Source organism: Cnephaeus nilssonii (genome assembly GCF_951640355.1).
Source record: "Cnephaeus nilssonii genome assembly, chromosome: 3".
NCBI classification, from domain to species: domain Eukaryota; kingdom Metazoa; phylum Chordata; class Mammalia; order Chiroptera; family Vespertilionidae; genus Cnephaeus; species Cnephaeus nilssonii.
The window spans coordinates 31,619,104-31,639,674 of NC_137074.1; the positions used below are offsets into that span (position 1 = coordinate 31,619,104).

Below are 20,571 nucleotides of genomic sequence, written 5' to 3' on the forward strand. Positions count from 1 at the left end.
TTCTCAAAAGTAAACTTAGAAGGTTCCAGATGACTTCATTCAACAGATATCTGGGTGCCTACAATGTGCCCTGAATGATAGTTACTGAGGAAATCCAAGGGATTGATAACTAGCTAATTAGTTAGCTATCCACACCATGATGTCACACAACGCCCTTTGTCCTGCCTTCCCACCAGTCACTGGTGAAGCTGCTCCACACACATTGCCTTTTAGAGTCCATGGAACAGAAGTGGGAATATAACTGCTGTACATTCACACTGACTTATTGCCAATAAAAATTCACCTGTGTCTCACTTACCGAACCCATGCATAATTATAAAGATGTTTATGGTCTGTTGTGTTAATGAACCACGTTAAAGTCTGAGGGGAGATAGAAAAGCAATAATTAAAGGCCATTTCACCATTTCAGAGCCCCTCTCTGCTTCTTCCCGTTGAACTTCATAGGACCCTAGCAGGTTTCGAATAACGCTGACATTAAGTCCCATGGCTGCCTGGGGCACGGGTTTTTTTTTTATTTCTCAGGAGTCATTGCACTTTCTTCAGGTGTAAGTTCCCAGTATCACAAGCCTCCCTCTAACCATCTGAAAACACAAAATTTAAAACCAGTCCCCCATCCATTCAGTGAGCAATTGGGGCTGCAGGATCCAAACAGGGTCACTCTAAGAATGTACCTTACACTGAATTATGTGTTAGGCATACAACGGGACACAGAGGTAAACCAGCCACTATTCCTGTCTTTAATAAACTTATAATTTACAGACACTAATGGCTATATGGGTAGATAATTCTAAAACAACACAGCTGCAGGTGATATAAATAATGTGAACCAAACAAGAAGAACAAAACAGAGATTAATATTAATGAGGGGTAGGCATGGGGGGTCCTAGATGATGAACTAACTATGACTGATAGGCTTTTCATAAGAAAACATCTTAGTGACAGGGATTTTTTTGATTTTTTTTTTAATATATTTTTATTGATTTCAGTGAGGAAGGGAGAGGGAGAGAGAGATAGAAACATCAATGACGAGAGAGAATCATTGATCAGCTGCCTCCTCCACACCCCCTACTGGGGATTGAGCCCGCAACCTGGGTATGTGCCCTGACTAGGAATCAAACGTGACCTCCTGGTTCATAGGTCAACACTCAACCACTGAGCTACACCAGCTGGGCGGTAACAGGGTTTTTATGGATTGCTCAGGACCATAAAAGGGAGAGTGGGTGGATTTATCCACATCTGTCCAAAAAGCACTCATGGTGAATTCAGTATCCTAACCTGGAAAGGGTACAGGGCTGGAGCTCCAGGTTCAATTCCAGCCTCATTCCATGCCCAGCAAGTAAATTTCCAATCAAAAATTCAAATTCACAAGTCTCTCCAAAGTCAGGAATACACTGCCCTGGAGAGCAGATAGTAGTTCCACCATACATTTAGAGAATGGGAAGAGCAATAGCACAATGCTTACATTTCACCTTTCAAAACTAGACCAACCTGGGTTCAAAACCAGCTCCATCATTTGCAACAAGTCACTTCACCTAGTTCTCATTTTCCACATCCATAAAATTAGAAGAATAATTGTATATATCATAAAATGAGTGCATTAATAAGACCAGACTTTTAAAATAATTGGCCCAATACCTTTTCAAAGTATTTTTTGTGACAAGTGGTGACAAAGAATATTAGCTATTAATATTGGTATTATTATTAATTATACTAGTGGCCTGGTGCACAAAATTCATGCACAGGGGGGAGGGTTTCCTCAGCCCAGCCTGCACCCTCTCAATGGCAACCCGTTGAGGGATGTCTGACAGGGATTGGGCCTAAACTGGCAGTTGGACATCCCTCTCACAATCTGGGACCGCTGGCTCCTAACCGCTCACCTGCCTGCCTGCCTGATTGCCCCTAACTGCCTCTGCCTGCCTGTCTGATTGCCCCTAACTGCCTTCCCCTGCCAGCCTGATTTCACCCCCAACTGCCTCTGCCTGCCTGATCACCCCTAACTGCCCTCCCCTGCTGGCCTGATCTCTCCCCCATCTGCCCTCCCCTGCAGGCCTGATCTCACCCCCAACGGCCCTCCTCTGCAGGCCTGATCTTGCCCTCAACGGCCCTCCCCTGCCAGTGTGATCTCACCCCTAAGTGCTCTCCCCTGCAGGCCTGATCGCCCCTAACTGCCTCTGCCTGCCTGATTGCCCCTAACTGCCCTCCCCTGCTGGCCTGATCTCGCCCCCAACTGCCCTCTCTGCCTTGGCCCCCATCACCATGGCTTTGTCCAGAAGGAAGTCGGACGTCCAGAAGATGGCCGGTCGACCCGGTCTAATTAGCATATTACCCTTTTATTACTATAGATAATTTATGCTTCAGATCAGTGTTGGGTGCATCTACATGTTGGCAAGACCTAAGACTTTATACCTTGACCACATCAAGTTCTGGGAACTGCGAAGCCGAGGACCAAAGCTCTGACCTAACCCGGGCCGGCCACTAGAGTGCCCCACCTGCCTGCCAGACCCTCACTCAGCATCTGGCACAAGCAGCCCCAAAAGCTAAACACTGCTCAGTCTCCACTGGTTTCATGAACATTCTACTCTGTCTCCCACCTGCTGGGAAGGAAGGGCCTCCCCAGCCTCACAGGGGCACACAGGACAGAAGAAGCCTTCAGGCTGCTCCTTAGAGTTTTCTGTGCGTAGTATGACAGCATGCATGGTTTTTCTCTGTCTCTGCTCTTATGACATCCAAGACCATGTGAGCCTGGGGGATGGCCACACTGGTCGTTGGCTCTGCGACCCCACCCAGTTGTGCTACTTCTGGAATGTTCTCCAGTCTCTTCTCTTCCCCTCATTTCCCAGAGGGTGTTCTGTGGCCATGGTGATTCCTGCAATTTCCAGCAACTCATTCCTCCTTGGCCACTGACCCTTTCAGTCCTGCACTGTCACCCCTAGAGCTCAGCTGCTTTGCCCCCACAAAGTTGGAGACTCCCTCTCTCAAGTGGCCACAGCTCCTTTTAGCATCTCATCTTTCTTAAATGTCTACGCAGATCCTAAATGTCACTGACCTTCATAAAAAGCAGCAGAAGACAGGTCTAATTCTTCCAAGTTAAACTTGAAAGGTGAGTAGCTGTTTCTCAGAGTTAGTGGAGCAAAGATGGGGGGTGGGGAGTCCCAAGCAGAAGCAGCAGCCACATGCACTATCTGTCTTGTAGCTGGACTATCTCTTGGGCTCACCGCTGCGTCCAGGGCCCCGTGCTTCTCAGCACTTAGGGGGTGTTTAATAAATGAACAAGAGGCCCAAATCAGACAGGTAGATGTCAGAACTGTGGTTTGTTCTAGTTTCTTAAAATGCAGACCACATGCATCCAAATTATGCGAAGCCACAGAGGTTCAGATTATTGGGCCCCAGGCTTTACTCACTGAACTAGAATTTGCAAATTAAAATCCCTCTAGTTAAGTCCTATGAGTCCTATGGACTGAGCTGGAGCAGTGAACTTTGAGCTTTTGGTCTCCATACCCTGTAAGAAGTACATTCTCCACTGTGGCCTAATACACGCACATATACAATACGTGCACAGTAACATTTTTCTATTCTATTCCAGTCCATTTTTTCCAAAAGCTGATTGCGACCCATTAAATCACTCCACAACTCATTAGAGTTTGAAAAGCACTAGGTTAGTGTATGGCGAGGGAGTGGAATGGTGGTTGCTGCTATTGTAAAGAAGTAGGGACTGGTTAGATCCTAGAAGGCCTTGCGAAATTAAGGAGTTTATTAGCCTTATGCTTTAAGTCATGAGAAACCATCCACTTCATTAATGATTAGATATGAGCATAAAAACAAAACGTTAAGTTCTGCCTTTGTGAAACTGCAGTCTCCTCTGGGGGAAGAGGTGGGGAGACAAATCAATCATCTGGTAACAACAGGAACTGGAGGAGTCTTCTAGGCACAGAGAACAGCAGGCCTAACAGCACAGGTGAGTAACAGTGTGAAACACACAGACCTGGAAGTAGTTCAGAAAGGAATGGTATTAGACAGGAATAGGTCTTCTAGTCCCGGCTTCAAAGTCCTCCTTTCTCTGCAAGGGGAGATAAGTTATATATGGGCCACTTTCCCTTGAAGGAAATTATTATGATTACATTTCTAAAACATGAGAGGCCCTTCAGAGTAAGGGGTGACAAGAAGGTAAGTAGAAAGCAGAAGACAGGACCAGAGTGGCCACCCCTCAAGATGTTGAAGAGGTGGCCTTCCCAGGAATACCAGAGTAACCTGCCTGGGGAACTTGCCTCAGAGTGTCTGGACCTGGTCCAACTATGAAGCAACGTCTCAGGCATATTATATTTTAACAGCTTTATTGAGGTATAATTTACATACCATAAAATTCACTCATGCTACCACTACCCAATTTTAGAGCATATTCTATCACCCTCAAAAGACCCACGTGCCCATTGGTAAGCACTCCCTGCTTTCATCTCCAGCCCTAGCCAACCACTAATCCACTTTCTATCTCTACAGATTTGCCTTTTCTGGGCATTTTATATAAATGGATTCATAAATGAAATCTTCTGTGCTGTCTCTTTCACTTAGTATAACAGCCATGTTATCTCAAGTACTTCGTTCCTTCTTATTGCCAAATAGTATTCCAATGGATCCCACCACATTCTGTGTTCCTCTCATTAGTTGACAGACATTTGGGTGGATTCTACTTTTTGGCTACTGTGAGTAATGCTGCTACATACAAGATTTTGCCTGGATGTATGTTTTTATTTCTCTTGGGTCATATTCAGAAGTGGAATTACTAGGTTATTACAGTGAATTTATGTTTAACTTTTTCAGAAGTAAGCCAAACTGTTCTCTAAAGTGGCATAACCATTTTACATTCCCACCAGCAATGTATGGGAGTTCCAGTTTATCCACATTCTCAGGTATGGTTTTAAATCCAGTTTTACATTTATTATGGCGTGAAGCATAGCCTAAACAAAGTTTTAACTGTCAGTTGTGTGAACTATGGAGTTCCACATGCCCTCAGAATTTATTCACATTTTAAAATTCACTGAAATTTAGAAAAGAAATCATCGGAGATGTTCATTTGAAATCATTCAGCATCAAAATGCAATGCCAACCAACCATGTAGACCGAATGGTCATAGAAAATTGGACTGAAACATTTCTCAAAGGAGAGTTATCAGGGAACCGAGCGTGACAAATGAGACTGTGCCTAGAACACTAAACAGAGTCTCCACGGGGACAAAATCCTAATTGTGAATCGTGCAAACCAGCAGCGATTCACAGAAGGCAGCAACCACAGCCAGGAGCCAGGAAAGAAAGTTGGGGAGCTATTTCTCTGAATCTGATGCAACTTGCATTGTGTCAGGCGATGAGCGACAAAGCAGAGACCCCACGTTCAGAAAAGAAACAGACCTTGTCTCAAGGGGGCAGAGAATAGTCACAGTAATGCCCTGGCTGCTCTGACGACCCCAGGTACCTTTTACAAACATACACACACAATAAAGGAGGGGTGGGCCCGGGGAGAACTGACCCAGAGGCACACCACGCTTTCCACCCCCTCCCCCTGGCTCACATTCTTCCAATCTGGAAAACAAACCCCTATCCGGACCTTGCACAATTACTAAGCTGTGTACAAAGTTGCCTTGACAATTTAATCATCATCAACCTTCCCCCAAGTAAAAAGACATGCATAAGCAGTGTTCACCTAAGAACTGTAGATTAAATATCAACATGGGACACCTTTGTGGCTAGGTAAAATGCCGCTCACGTTTTACGTTAAGTGTCCTACCTGGGACACCGAATGTTTACAACCTCCTCTCTTCACTGGGAGGCTCCCTCCTTGGCAGGAACCGTGTTTTTTTTTTTTTGTTCCTAGCAATGAGGACCTGTGCTAATTATCCGCTAGCACTTTTTCTGGTGCGACCATCAGTGAAGTGGAGGTTTAGGTACCCAGCTGGGCAGGTTCCAGGAGATTACCTTTGCTAATTTCCAGTCACTCAAGGAAAACAAAGGAGTAACTAAGATAGTGTTACCAGGATTTTAAAGAAATACTGTTCCTCCTCCCCTTCCCCACCCCGACCCCCACAAAAATGTGTAGACTTCTGTATTTCACACTTTTACATCTGTTCTTCTCCAAAAATAAAGACGGTTTATATTCAAGAAACAAGGACTACAATACCAGCGCAAGTGATGACTTTAAAATACTCACTGAGAGAACATACATATTGTTCAGACCAAAAAGTGTGTGCAATGTTCCTTCCCAAAGTAGCATCTGGGCGTGAAGCTCCAGGAGAGCGCGGTCCTGCTTTTGTTTGTTTGCATGGCAAGAAAACAGAGTTATTTCTGACTGGCGCTAGCGGCACCAGTTTAAGGAAAAACAGAAGACAGGGTGGCCTTTTAGGAACAACAAACACTTGGCTTTGACCTATGAACCATTCCAGAGTAGGTCACCAGAGCCAGAACCATGCAGGCTCCATTGCTACCCAGTCTCTGGCCTCTAAGGACTTCAACTGGAAAACCCCAGGACTCCCAAACTCAAGAAAAAAAAAAATCCTTTCAACTACATAAATGGCTGCTCCGGGTTCTTGCCTTGGAGCCTAAGATACCACCACTGACTAGAAAGAAAACTGTCCCAGAGAGAACTTTTTGAATAATGTAATTAATTCACTGCCCCATCTAGAGAGTAATTAACAATTCTGATTACAATGCTTGCACAATTCTCTGATACTTTAATAATATTCAGACCTCTTCTGAGAAAGTTCAGTCTGTCCCCCAATTGTCAATATTGCAAAAAACTTAATCATCTTTAACCAGACATTTTTGTATCCAGTCTAATGATGATTATTTAACAATCTCTTTTCCCTTTAAAATAGGTCTTCCAAGATGGGTCTTTGAATTTAATTTTTCAAAAGCATCTTCCCTGACAGTGAATATGAAATAAATTTTTATATATGCTCACTAGAGGCCCGGTACATGAATTCGTGCACCAGTGGGGTCCCTCGGCCTGGCCTACAGGCTTGGGCCAAAACCGGCTCTCCAACATCCCCTGAGGGGGTCCCGGATTGCAAGAGGGCACAGGCCAGGCCAGGGGACCCCTACCGGTGCACGATTGGGGCCGGTGAGGGACACGGGAGGTTGGCCAGTTGAGGAGGGACCACAGGAGGGCTCCAGAGTATGTCCGGCCCCTCTCGCTCAGTCCCAATAGGCCAGACCCCAGCAGCAAGCTAACCTACCAGTTGGAGAATTGCCCCCTGGTGGTCAGTGCACGTCATAGCGAGTGGTTGAGCAGCCTTAGCATATCATTAGCATATCATTAGCATATTATGCTTTGATTGGTTGAACGGCCGACCAATCAACAGGACACTTAGCATATTAGGGTTTCATTATATAGGATTACCAAGTTGTGTTCATAGTTGCCTTAACAATCATAATCATTATCGACCTTCCCCCATATAAAAATACTTGTGTAAGCAGTATTCACCTAAGAACTATAGATTAAATTTCGACATGAGCCCAGCTGGTGTGTCTCAGTAGTTGAGTGTCAACCTATGAACCAAAAGGTCATGGTTTGATTTCCAGTTAGGGCACATGTCCGGGTTGAGGGCTCGATCCCCAGTGGGAAACGTGTAGGAGGCAGTCAAACAATGATTCTCTCTCATCATTGATGTTTCTATCTCTCTCTCCCTCTCCCTTCCTCTCTGAAATCAATAAAAAATATATATTTTAAAAAATAAAAGTAAAAATAAATATAGACATGGGACCTTTGTGGCTGGGTAAGAGATGTTTATGGATTATTGTTACAAGGAAATTCTGTGAGATTTCTCAGTAAGAAAATCCTTTAACCGGCTATCTAAAGTGCAAATATCCCTTCCATTTTCCAAGTCTCAAAAAAATAAACAACCCAAAGATTTCAGGCTTCAAACAAAAGTAGGGCTGAGAGCTTCTAGGCAAATGTCAGCACCTCCTGGGGTTTTACATTGAAATCCCTCCAGGTCCATAGGGAAAAGCAGAAAATTAACACCAGACCCATGCAACTTCATCATTTTCTGCCCCCTGAATAACCTTGCTAATAAAAAAAAAATGTCTTAAATTGGCAACGCAAAGAACAGTTCGGGATTATTCATCGAAAGTTGTAGACTTTTCCATTTCAGGTATCCCCCTTTCTTACAAACAATTCCAATCCCTATAATATTAATGTAAACTGTTAAATTCCATATTCCTAAAAGTATGTGCCTTCCACAATTTGAAGCCATACCCCTTATGAAAAAAAGCAGTGACCTTATATGAATTACTATTTCCTACTCTGCAACATTTTCAAGCATTCTCAAACTTCTTTGGATATGTTCTGTGTTTTTCCAAAGCAACTCGTATTTAGTGAACCATTTTTATGAGTATTTCTTTACCATGCATTTCTCTCATTCACCAGACACTAAGATCCATGAGGACAGCGTGTCTCATTACCATATCCTTAGCATCTTTCACAATACGAGGCACACAACAGATGCTCAACAAATATATGTTGCATGAACAAATGAACCGGCATGAAAAAACAAGAAGAAAGAAAACTGTCTTTTAAACCATGAGGCCAGTGATTCTGAAACTCAAAATTAACATCAGAATTACCTGGAGGGGCTTCTTCAAGCACAGGTTGCTGGGCCCCATCCAGCAACCTGTGAGTTTCTGATTCAGTGCGTCAGAGCGAGAGGCAGGGCCTAAGAGACGATCAGGAAGCTGCTGACCCGAGGATCTCACTTTTAAGCAGTTTAGCCTGTCAACCAGCTCTTAGGAAATCCCAATGCACAGGATAACATTTACTGAGAACCTGTCAGCTGCAGAATCCTCTATTACCTACTGGGTAAGCCACACAGGTCCTTGCTCCAAGCACTATTGAAATTGCCAACACAGGACTATTGTGCAAAGGGACAACACATAGAGACACATGCCTGAAACAGCGAGAAGGCATTAGTACAGTTAAACTAAAGACATTTCATTTCTCCAATGCATTTCTTTATGATGTATCCTACTGTACAGTTTAATCTATTTTTCGCAGAAATTACTAAACCACAAAGCATAGCCATTCTTCCTTGTACTACCCCCACTTCATTTCACTTACTAATGGGAGTTTCATCTGAGGGCAGGACACAAAATGTAGTGAGAGAGCACATATTAAGTTTATCTATGTTGTCTATAGTTCACTGCTTGTAAGGACCAGGGCAATGATCAACACTCAGTCCTTAATAATCAGAAATCAAGCAGAGGTATTAATAAGGTGAATACACAGGGTGTCCCAAAAACTGTACACACACTTGGAATAATTATTAATTCCAATGGGTTAAATCTGAAAAGAAAGAAACAATGAAATTAATAATTATTCAAAGTGTGTATACATTTTTTGGGACACCCTGTATATATATAAATCCACCAAAAGATTGAACAAAAGGGTGTACAAAAACAACCCAACAGAATCCCAGACTCTAACTCTCCCATCATTGCATAGGTTTCTAAGGCATAGCTGGCATTAACTTTCCAATGCATACCTTTCTCATGACCCTGTTCTGTATTTAAGTGCATTTATATCCAGTTTATAATCAGAGAAAATATTTAATTAGATAATGTTTGCAAGTACTTTGAAGATATAAAGTGCTCTATAAATGCTAAATATTATTATTATTATTTAAATACAGTTTGCAATTACTGCTTACAACCTATTCCACCCACCAAACTGCTATAATTTTATTACAGGCAGCTAACACACACACACACACACACACACACACACACACACACACACAACACCTAGAAGTAGAAATGATGAAGCCATGTCTATGGGAAGGTCCGGATTTTTACCCTAGGAATAAATAATTTATAGGCATTTTAAATGTAGATTATAAAATCTGGTAAATCAAGGCAATTGACCTCCGCCAAACTGACAACCACAAAGTTGTGTTGGTTTTAATAGTTTCTTACTTATAAACTAGGAGGAAAGTAGATGGTGGTTCAAAACACAGGGTGCTTTACTCTTTTGTCTGCCAGCTCCATCTTCCATTTTCTCCACTGTAATTTTAAAATGTCTATATCCATCTAACAACAAAAAAGTAACTCAAGATAGATAACGGCTTGAGAATGGCCCTTGCTTTTGCTGTCTTCTGTGTAATCACAAACTCAGTGTTGTCTAATTCTTAAAAAATGGAAACCTTTGAGTCTGATTCCACATGTCTTCCATACACAGTTGTTGGGTGTTTTTTCAAAGAGAATAACAGATTAAATGTAAACATCCCTTATACACAATGTACAAGAAAATCACTGTTAATCCCAATGGTTTGTATTTTATGTTTTTAGGTTTTTAGGCAATAAAAAGAACAATTAACATGTTCTAAGCTGACCTTGGTATTAAAAAAAACAAGAACACGAGGAAAAAATGCCTTAGAAATAACTCTTAAAACATCACTCACTATGCTCATCAAGGAAATCTTGTGCCCCAAACACAAAGTTTCTGAAAAATCTGTGAACCCCAGGGAAAGTCTGATGTTTTGACAAGATCCGTAAGTCAAATAAGGGTTGTGTTGAGTTACTATGGACACTGGCTTTGGGGCAGGTCAGTTGTAAGCTTGGCCATTTAGTTAGTTACCCTATGACCTTTAGTAAATTAACTGATTTTTCTAAGCCTCATGTGAAAATGATATACACCTATCTCACAGGAAATTGGGAGGGAATTTGACCATGTCAAGAGCCCAAGAGATCATTTGTACACTTTCATTGTGAATAGCACTTCTAAGAAGTTATTCTAAGGAAACAGGAATATATCCAAAGACTTGTACTTAAGGATGTTTATCGAAGCACTATTTATGACAATTGAAAAACTGGAAATACCCAAAAGCTTCATTGATAGAAATTGGTTAAATATATGCCCTCAATAAAATGCTAATCATTAAAAACATGATTAGAAATTTGAACACTGACAGAATACATAAAAACATTTTAAATTACATACTAAGCTTTTGGGCATGACAATAGTATTGTGGTTATATATTTTTAAGAGTTTATCTTTTATGTGGAGAAAAAGGAACCCTCATACACTGCTGGTGGGAATGCAAACTGGTGCAGCCACTGTGGAAAACAGTATGGAGTTTCCTCAAAAAATTAAATATGGAACTCCCATTTGACCCAATAATCCCACTCCTAGGATTATATCCCAAGAAATCAGAAACACCAATCAGAAAGGATATATGCACCCCTATGTTCATAGCAGCACAATTTACAATAGCTAAGATTTGGAAACAGCCTAAGTGCCCATCAGCAGATGAGTAGATTTAAAAACTGTGATACATCTATACAATGGAATACTATTCTGCTGTAAAAAAGAAAGAACTCTTACAATTTGCAATAGCATGGATGGACCTGGAGAGCATTATGCTAAGCAAAATAAGCCAGTTGAAGAAAGATAAATGTCATATGATCTCACTCATTTGTGGAATATAATGAACAACATAAAATGATGAACAAAAATAGATCCAGAGACAGAGAAACATTGAACAGATCATCAAACTTCAGAGGGAAGGCAGGGAAGGTTGCGGGGCGGGGGGGGGGGGGGGGGCGCGCGGGAGTGGTGGTAAGAGATCAACCAAAGGACTTGTATGCAAGCATATAAGCCTAACCAATCGACACAGACACTAGGGGGCATGTGCTGGGGGGTGGGAGTGGCTGGGGAGAGGTCAATGGGGGAAAAAGGAGACATATGTAATACTTTAAACAAAAAAGAACTTTAAAAAAAGAGTTTATATTTTAGAGATGTGTACTAAAATAAATACAAAACAAATAATATGAGGCTTCAAAATAATATGAGGGGAGGTAATAGGTGGAGGTGTAGAAACAAGATTGGGCACAAGTAGGTAATTGTTAAATCGGGGTTTCATTATACTATTCTGTCTCTACATTTTTAGTAATTTATTTTTTATTGTTGACAGTATTATATCTGTACCTCACTTTTTCCCCCTATCCCATCCCAGGCCTTCACCACACTATTGTCTGTGTCCATCAACTATTCATATATGTATATATGTTCTTTGGTTAATCTCTTCCTGTCCTTTTTTAAGTAACAGTTTTATTTAGATTTAACTCACACTCCATAAAATTCACCCTTTTGAAGTATGTAAGTAATTTTGAGTATATTCACAGAGTTGGACAACCATCACCACTAATTTTAGGACATTAGCAGTCACTTCCCACTCCTCCTCTCTCCTCCAGCTCCAGCAACTACTAATTTACTTTCTGTCTCAATGGATTTGTCTATTTTAGACATTTCATATAAATGGAATCATATAACCCCAATAAATTCAATAAAAAAGAAAAATAAATAAATGGGATCATATAATATGTGGTCTTTTGTGTCTGGCTTCTTTCACTAAGCATAAGGTTCATCCATGTTATAGTATGTATCAGCACTTCCTTTTATTGCCAATAATATCCAATGTATGGATGTACTCCAATTTCATTTATTCATTTAGCAATTGATGGATATTTGGACTGTTGCCATTTTTTTGGCTATTATGAATAATGCTATCATAAGCATTTGTGTACCAGTTTTTGTGGTATGTGTTTTCAATTCTCCCAAGTGTATACCTAGGAGTGGACTTGTTGGGTCACATGGTAACTCTATGATTAACATTTTGAGGAAATGACACCCTGTCTCCCAAAGTGGCTGTACAACTGTATATTCCCAGCAGCAATGTATGAGCATTCTAATATTCTTTCTACTTTTCCATAAGTTTAAAATTCTCCATGATACGGTTTTTTAAATTGTGCCATAAAAAACATTAATATTTTATGCAAATAATCTGATTATTACATTTAAAAAACAGGTAGCAGATAAATATGTGACATAATCTTAATTTTTAAAGTTATCTACTTAGCTATGCATAGAAAAAAATCACTAAGCCATATACAAAACGTATACTTTGTTATTGAGAATCATTAATTCTTTTTGCTTTTTCTCCATTTTCCACATTTTCTGCAATGACCATATTATGTTGCTTTTATACTGAGAACTAGAAAAAGCTTTAAAAAAATTCTAAACAAATTTTTAACCATTCATCAGTCTTTTTTTTTTAGACATAATCTTTTTTTAATTTATTTCAGAGAGGAAGAGAAAGATAGAAACAAACCCGGACCTGTGCCCTGACTGGGAATCAAACCTTGACCTCCTGGTTCAAGGGTCAACACGCAACCACTGAGCCACACTGGTCAGGCAATAATTCATCAGTCTTTGTGCTCCCATTCACAATCTATATCTTCTGGGCCCTGGAGCCCCAGGGGTCTTCCTAAGAAGATCAAATACATGCATTGTTTTCATGAAGCTTACTTTCTAGCAGGAAAGATAATCCAATATAGAAAGTTCCGAATGTCCTAAAGGAGTTGTGAGGTCAGTTCTGAGAGGGTTTATAAGTGGAAGGGATAACTTGTAGCTGAGAGAAACCAGGGACAATTCTGTGGAAAAGGTGGCATATGAGTGTTTAGTGTTAGGGTGGTACATTCAGAAAAGGAGAATAAGGTAAGGCTCCCCACTAAAGAGCATCCAGGGGAAGAAAGAAGTTGTTCCTGGTGGCAGGAGTGAAGGGATGGTCACTAGAACTGCAGCGTGTGGTGGGAGGCCCAGCCAGATGCATGAGCGCTGGTCTTGGGGTTTTGCTGAAGAGGGTTTAGGAAGACTGAAGTGTAGGGACACCAGTCAGGAGAAGGCTGGTGATACAAACCTAGGAACCAAGTCTTGTCATGACAGTGACTGCAGTGATGGTGGGGAGGAATGGAGACAATAGCTATTAAAAAAGGATTTTTAAGATTGGTGTGGAATAAAATGTTATTTTGAGAATTTCAAGGCACCCCCTTGAGACAACCAGAGACAGCCTGGGCAAATGGAAAGTGTATAGAGAATCATCTTTCTCTAGACGGAAGTAAGCTTCCAACCAGAATGAAAGAAGTCGCAAACGAAATTCATCCAACATTTTCTATTTAAGTCCTCCCTCTCTCTCCACGAGGAACCTTATATTCATATGTGCAGAATAACATTTCATTCAAAAAAGTATCACCAAATTTTTCTGAAATTCTCAGCACACTGCTAGTTCAGGCCCTGTTCTCAGAGAGCAACTTCCCCCGCAGAAACAGAAGACCCCATTTGACATCAAAGCATCTTTCGGGCACAAATTATCCCAAATTCTATCAGAAACACAGACTCAGAGATGAGCTATGCCCAGCTGGGCATGGCAGCCATGATTCAATCCCAGTAGCTCAAAGCTGTGTGGACTTTAGAACCACTATCACTGAGAGAAGGAATGGCATGGAACAAGAAGGGCATGGAAGGTTAACTGCAGGGTAGACACACAGAAAGAAGAAAGAGACAACCAGCAAGACTCGAAATGACAAGATTTCAAAGAGCCTTAAAGATAACGGGGAAAATGTGATATTTCCATGAAGGAAAAGCCCTGCATATTCTTTCATCAACAAAATAGTCCATGACCTCCTAAGTAGATAATTATGCAAACAGCACACCATGACTTATATTAGCTTTTGTACTAAGATTACTCCAGTTAATAATAAATACTGAAAATGATTATGCAGATTTCTCTAATGTTCTGATAACTACCACTACACCCTATTTTATTAGGAGGCAATGCCAAGGCAAAGAAAACACCTGTTTAATAAAGCTAAAATACAACAAATATTTCTAATTTAAAACTGTTATTATGACTTAATTTTAAGATACTGTTATCGATTCCTGCATCTTTACTAAACTCTCATTTAACACCAAATTTAAGTGATCGTAGGTAATAAATTAATAATGATTCAAGATTTCTTTAAGCCCCCTGAGACCGATGACCAGAATATTTTAAACTTTTAAACACTGGACTAATAGTGTACCACACCCCCTATCTCAACCTCTCTAAACACAAACTTTGAAAAAGTACAGGCATAATAAAGCTGTTTCTAGTTGAATAATAGTTAATCCATTAAGAGGATAAAAAGTTTAAGAAAAAGAAAATAAAAGTTAGAATGTTTTATTTAATGAATAATGCTGATATTGATACTGGCTTAGAAATGTGCTAATCTCCCAAAAGCTTCTGGCCTGAGCTCACCTCATATGTAATAAATGCTGATACTAGGTCAAAGGTTAACCCAGCCCATCAAAGAAACATATAGGGTCATATTGAAACAAAAAGGAAAAGATACTATTAAAAAGCTGTAGAATCTTTTCCTCTGGATCACTTTCAATTAGGTGTAATCATGGGGATCAAATGTTGATAGAATCAACTTTCTCATAAAATTCTATTTAATCATGGACTGGCATATTGGTATAGTGCATTATAGCTTTCAAAGCATTGCTGTAAATAAGTTGATTTCTGAAACGAGTGTATGAGGAAGACAAGCAATTGTGATGATTCCACAGCTAATAAGACATGAACGTAGAACTCAGTGCTCAGTTCACTCCATTCAGTCACTCACTCATTCATGCATTTATTCAACTAACTGGGACTATGGACTCAAAGATGAGCAAGACCAAACTTCGGGCCTAGTAATCAGGCAAAAAGAAAACTGCACACCATTTATAACACAAGCAATGAAAAGTATAGTGGGAAAGATGTATGCAAGTCTCCCAGAAGTCAATTCTTAAATCTAGGGATTTTTATTTAATTTATTAGGGTTAATAAAATATTGGTTAATAAAATTATAAATGTTTCAGGTGTACAATTCTACAATACATAATTAGTATATTGTATTGTGTTCACCAACCCAATTCAAGTCTCTTACCATCACCATTTATTCCACCCACCCCCCTTTACTCTCTTCAACCTCCCCTCCCCGCCACCCCTTAAATTCTAGGTTTTGATGGAGAAAGAAATAGCTAGGCCCAGAAGGGAGTGAGGGGTTGGGGAAAAGACAAGCAGAGGTCATTTAATTCTATTCAAATAGAAAAGTGAGTGCGAGTCCTGGCAGAAACTTAAGAGTATGAAGTCAGCAATGACCAAGCTTGGCCTTGAATGCCTTACTCTTTGGGCCAAGCTAAGGACAGCCAAAGTGCTCAGATTCAGATATATGCTAATCTCCAAAAAGCTTTCTGGGCTGATCTCACCTCATATGAAATAAAGCATACTGGTGGCAAATTTCATTTGTTTTAATACAGTGATGTCTTGAAGGAAGAGTGACTCAAGCCCTGGGTTAGAGTGAGTAGAATGTTTTCTGTAGCCTATATGTATACACACATTTCACACACCCACTGGATAGTTTATATCCATAATATTTTATGTAAGTATCCACACAGATTACACAAAACATACCTAGAAGCTATAAATGTCATATGCAGAGACATATGAATAATGTGTATGTCTAGATGACCCCTGAGACATGTTCAGATGGAAATGGGTTACGGAGAGAGGGTACCACACAGGACAACCATCTGTCCTAGACAATTTAGACAGTCATTTCCCTGCAGAGGAGGAATTGAGGGAGGGTTGGACAAGATGAATTCCAAAGGTACCTTAAAGCTCCAAAGCTTATGTATTACGAGGTTACCTGCATAAAGCACTTTATTCTTGGATATAAAATTCCATGACCCATAGTGAAATTATTCCTCTGCCATTTTTTGTGTGTGATCAGACAGAAAATGTATAATTGATTTCTGATTCAACCACAGACAATGCGACTTAGAGAAAAGAGCATTGAACGAGGAGTCAGGAAACCTAGATACTCTCCCCAAGCCACCTAAGAGGGAAGAGGGCGTGGGCTGTGTGACCTTGGGCGATAGACTTCACGTCCCTGGGCTTCAGCTTACCAAGTATTAGATGACAGGAGTGGCTAAGTGTTCTACAATTTTCTTCCAGCTCTAAATCTTTGAATTCACCATCCTTCCCCCCAAAACTTAGTTTATCTCCAGAGCTCTAAAAATCAGGGCTAATAATACTGTATTAAAATCATCTCTGTCCTAACCAAAGATCCTGTTTTATCGGACTTTTAAAAACCATCCACATCTTGCATAATTTAAATGATCAGTGCTGTCACTGGTCGCTCTGGTTTAAGTTATGCATTGTTGCTATTTGGGGAAAATTTAGACGGGATCCAGTCTGGGATCACTGACTGAGAACAATGAGCCCCCAAAATGAGAAGGAAAAAGGCCGCTTCAGACAGGATCCGCTTTTAATACACTGAGCACAGGGTTTACAAAAAGAGCATTGATTGTGTACATTAAAGAGCCACCGAAACAGCAAGGGACTGGTGAGGCTGCAGCAAATTCTCTTAGAAGCCACTGACCTTGGCTGCATTTCAGGGGTCAGGCATTCCCAGGAGGTTCTCAGCAGGCAGGCTCTACTGAGAGTTTAGGAACAAATGAGACCTCTCATCTAGGTGAGCCCACTTCTCCTAATTGGGGAAGACAGAGACAGATGATCTGCCCTCTGATTTGTAGAGATTTCCTATTTGGGCCCACTCCTGGCACGCACACCTCACTCACAACAAAACTGGTCGCAGACCCCAGCCCCGAAACTGTCTCCACATCTGCATTTAAATCCTCCAGCCAGAAGTTCCCCAATCTCCTGGGCTAGCCAGGGCCCTCCCTCTTTCCACACCTCCCGAAAGCAGAAATACAGTGGCAGAGCACTAAGCCCAAGCCACAAAGAGCAATTTCAGTGCATCCTGCAAAGATATATTTTCAAAATACAGCTCTCTGGAGTGCAGGTTTCCCATGTGTGTGAATCGCCCTCCAGGCCAGCCGGTGAGCCCTCATGGTTGCTCATAAGCCCTGCAGGCTCTGGGCTTCGTATCTCAGGAAAACCTTCCCCAGGAAAAACCAGGAGAGACACCTCCCGCCAAGCAGGACTTAAAATCACATCAGGGCGCTTTCCATTAGAGGAGCTACGCCGAGATTCCGGCTCAGGGGAATCACAAGCCTGGCCCATTGTTCAGGCGCCTTCCCTGGCCTTTGCCACCTTCCCCTCCCTGAAGTCTGGACCATCCATTCACCTGATTAACCAGCTGGCAGCAACTCCCAGCGCAGAAAGTAGGGCAAATGCACACTCTGCAAAGCAGGAAGCCACAGATTCAGCCAAAGCACCCACCCTGTTACCAACCCCCACCCCGCTCTGCATGTGGCATTTCGGCGCCAGGGAAATAGACAGCTTACTGTAATAACGCATGAATGAGCTTTTGCTACCCAACTATCAAAAAAAGCCAGTTACAAATGGCATCTCTGTTCCTTCTCAACCCCTTAACTGCCTTGCAGAAACCTCACCTCTTGGATGCCAGGATTAAGGAGAGGGGGAGGAGGAGTTAAGAAGAGGGGGGGAGGTAGGGAGAGAGGATTAATGAGACTACAGGAAAAGTGACACTTTGACCATAAAGGCAGCTCTCTAACCGTCGAGAAGTAGGCAATGTCGGGAGAAGTACTGAGGATTCAGGAATATAACCCCAAGATTTAGCATCAATCTAACAATGTATTCCCTCCGGAGGGCGTGAGAACTTGCAAGCTTCACCCATCCTCCTGCCTGTTCCTGTGTTGACAGCCACCATCAATTTGGTCTCACCGACCCTCCATGCGTCATGTACAATGCAGGTGTGTGTGTTTTTTTAATTTATTTTATTTTTGGTTCAGGAGAGGAAGAAGCCGCCTTTCAATTGGCGTCCAATCCTCCTCAGACCCCCGGCTGCTGTCGCCATCCCCCACCCCTCACCCCCTTCCCAGGAGGCAACATCTAATTAAAATGGCAAGAAAGCTCTGCCCCCTTCCCCGAAGGAGTGGATTGGGATTGGGGAATGGGGGGTGGGGAGGCGTCGAGGCTGCCCTCCGATTCCCATTCCCGGTATTCTGGTCTCAAAACAACAGCAAAATGGATTCTATATGGGTGATGTCTTAGTCAATACAATGAAACGGTGTCTGAGGCTATTCACGTGAAGGTAAACGCAGAGCTTCAGTGGGGCTGGGGGCTGGGAAGCGCTCCACAAAGGACTGGCCACAGACACAGGGAAACCACACACACAGACACACACACACACACACACACACACACACTCCCCCGGGAGTTCCGGTCTGACTGGGGGAAAGCAGAGAACACATCCCTTCCACCTGCTTAAGTTCAGGCATAAAAACTGAAATGTCACAGCCACGAAGTCAGAAAGCACAGGCAGGGCTGAGTTGGAACCGTAAATAAAGGTGAGCGGCAGGCTGGTCTGGACGACAGCGCTGAGAAGGAGTCCGGGCTCGGAAGGCAGAAAGGGGGAAGGGGAGGCAGTTGCCACCCACAAGACCAGCCTAGCAATAGCTGCCCCCTTGGAGAGGCAGGTTCGCTCCGTGGGGACCGCCGGGCTCCCAATGTCATCTTGCAGGTAGCTGGAAAACGTGGGGGGGGGGGGGCGGGGGGAAGGGGGGCAGCGCCTTTATTCACTCCGCTGTTACTCTTTTTGCAGAAAGAGACAGGCAGGTCTCCGCGCCTTGGCACGAGACGGCTGCCCAGGGCTTGTGTATGCACACACACACACACACACACACACACACACACACACACAGACACACACGCGAGCCTTTCATTTTAACGCGCTCACACCGCTCTGAGACGAAAGGGGCATCAGCTCCCCGCGCTCCCAGGGGGTTCTCGACCACAACCAAAGGAGTGCGCGCCCCGCACAGCCCCTGCCATGGGGGTTCAGCCGAGAGCACCGCGGCTGCTCCCAAACGAGACGCGAGGTCCCCTCCGTCTCGTATTTGCCCGCCTCTACCCCCACCAACCCCAGTCCCAGTTCGCGCACCGAGCCCATTCACCCTGACCCAAATCACGGGGAAAAAATCAGAAAACCTGTTCTGCTCACCCTCAGAGCCGAGAGATCGATTTCATCCAGGCTGCGAGCCGGGGAGTCGCTCGCCATGTCTACTTCTTCGCCGGAGAAATGGACCAAAACCACCCCGAAGGTTCCCCCTTGGAAAATGCCACCTTGGTCTAGTTCACTCGCGTCTTCATGCGGGTGTCGCGCCAAAGGCCCCAGGGCCCAGCCCCCCACCCGCCCACGCGGGATCCACAGCGCCGGGTCCCGATCCTCCGCGCGCCTTTCCGCCGGGTCCGGGAGCCCAGCCTGCGTGGATCTCCAAGTCGGGAGCCGCGATGCGTGTGGGCTGTGCGCCCCGATCAGCTAAGGGCGCTGGGGCTGCGTGGGTGTATTTAAATGGGCCATGCTTCTTTGCTTGTGCGTGGATGGCGGCTGCATTGGCTGTTATAATGAGACACATCAACTCCTCCACTCAGCTGGGGGTGGGGGTGGAGAACCACACAGAGCTGTCTATCAACGCTTCCTGGGAGGAGTAAGGGCTGGCGGGGTGGGGAGGGGGGGGCGGCGGTGGAAAGGCGGAGGAGGCGTGGTCTCCGACTCGGGAGAGGCCACGCTTCCTGACCCGGTCCCTCCGCACCAGCGTGGATGGGGGAGGGGAAGGCAGGCACCCTTCCGCCGGCGTTTGCGGGCTAACCCGGCCGTATCTGAAGGGCTGTTTCTGAGCCCTCCCGTGCTTATCGTGGGGGAAGCGGGGCTATTTGGATACACACATTTTTGTGTGTCCAAG

The 20,571-nt window shown here is 43.2% G+C and overlaps 1 protein-coding gene across 2 annotated transcripts in view; it reads right to left on the bottom strand.

The window, feature by feature from the left end:
* The window catches only part of TNIK (TRAF2 and NCK interacting kinase), a 344,761-nt gene extending 324,506 nt beyond the window's left edge, over positions 1-20,255 (bottom strand). For both annotated transcript variants that reach the window (XM_079766830.1, XM_079766831.1), the window contains exon 1: positions 19,830-20,255. In XM_079766830.1, coding sequence (XP_079622956.1) covers positions 19,830-19,886 — 57 coding nt within the window. In that variant the 5' untranslated portion in view covers positions 19,887-20,255. The remainder of the gene's footprint in view (positions 1-19,829) is intronic.
* Positions 20,256-20,571: the final 316 nt, after the last annotated feature.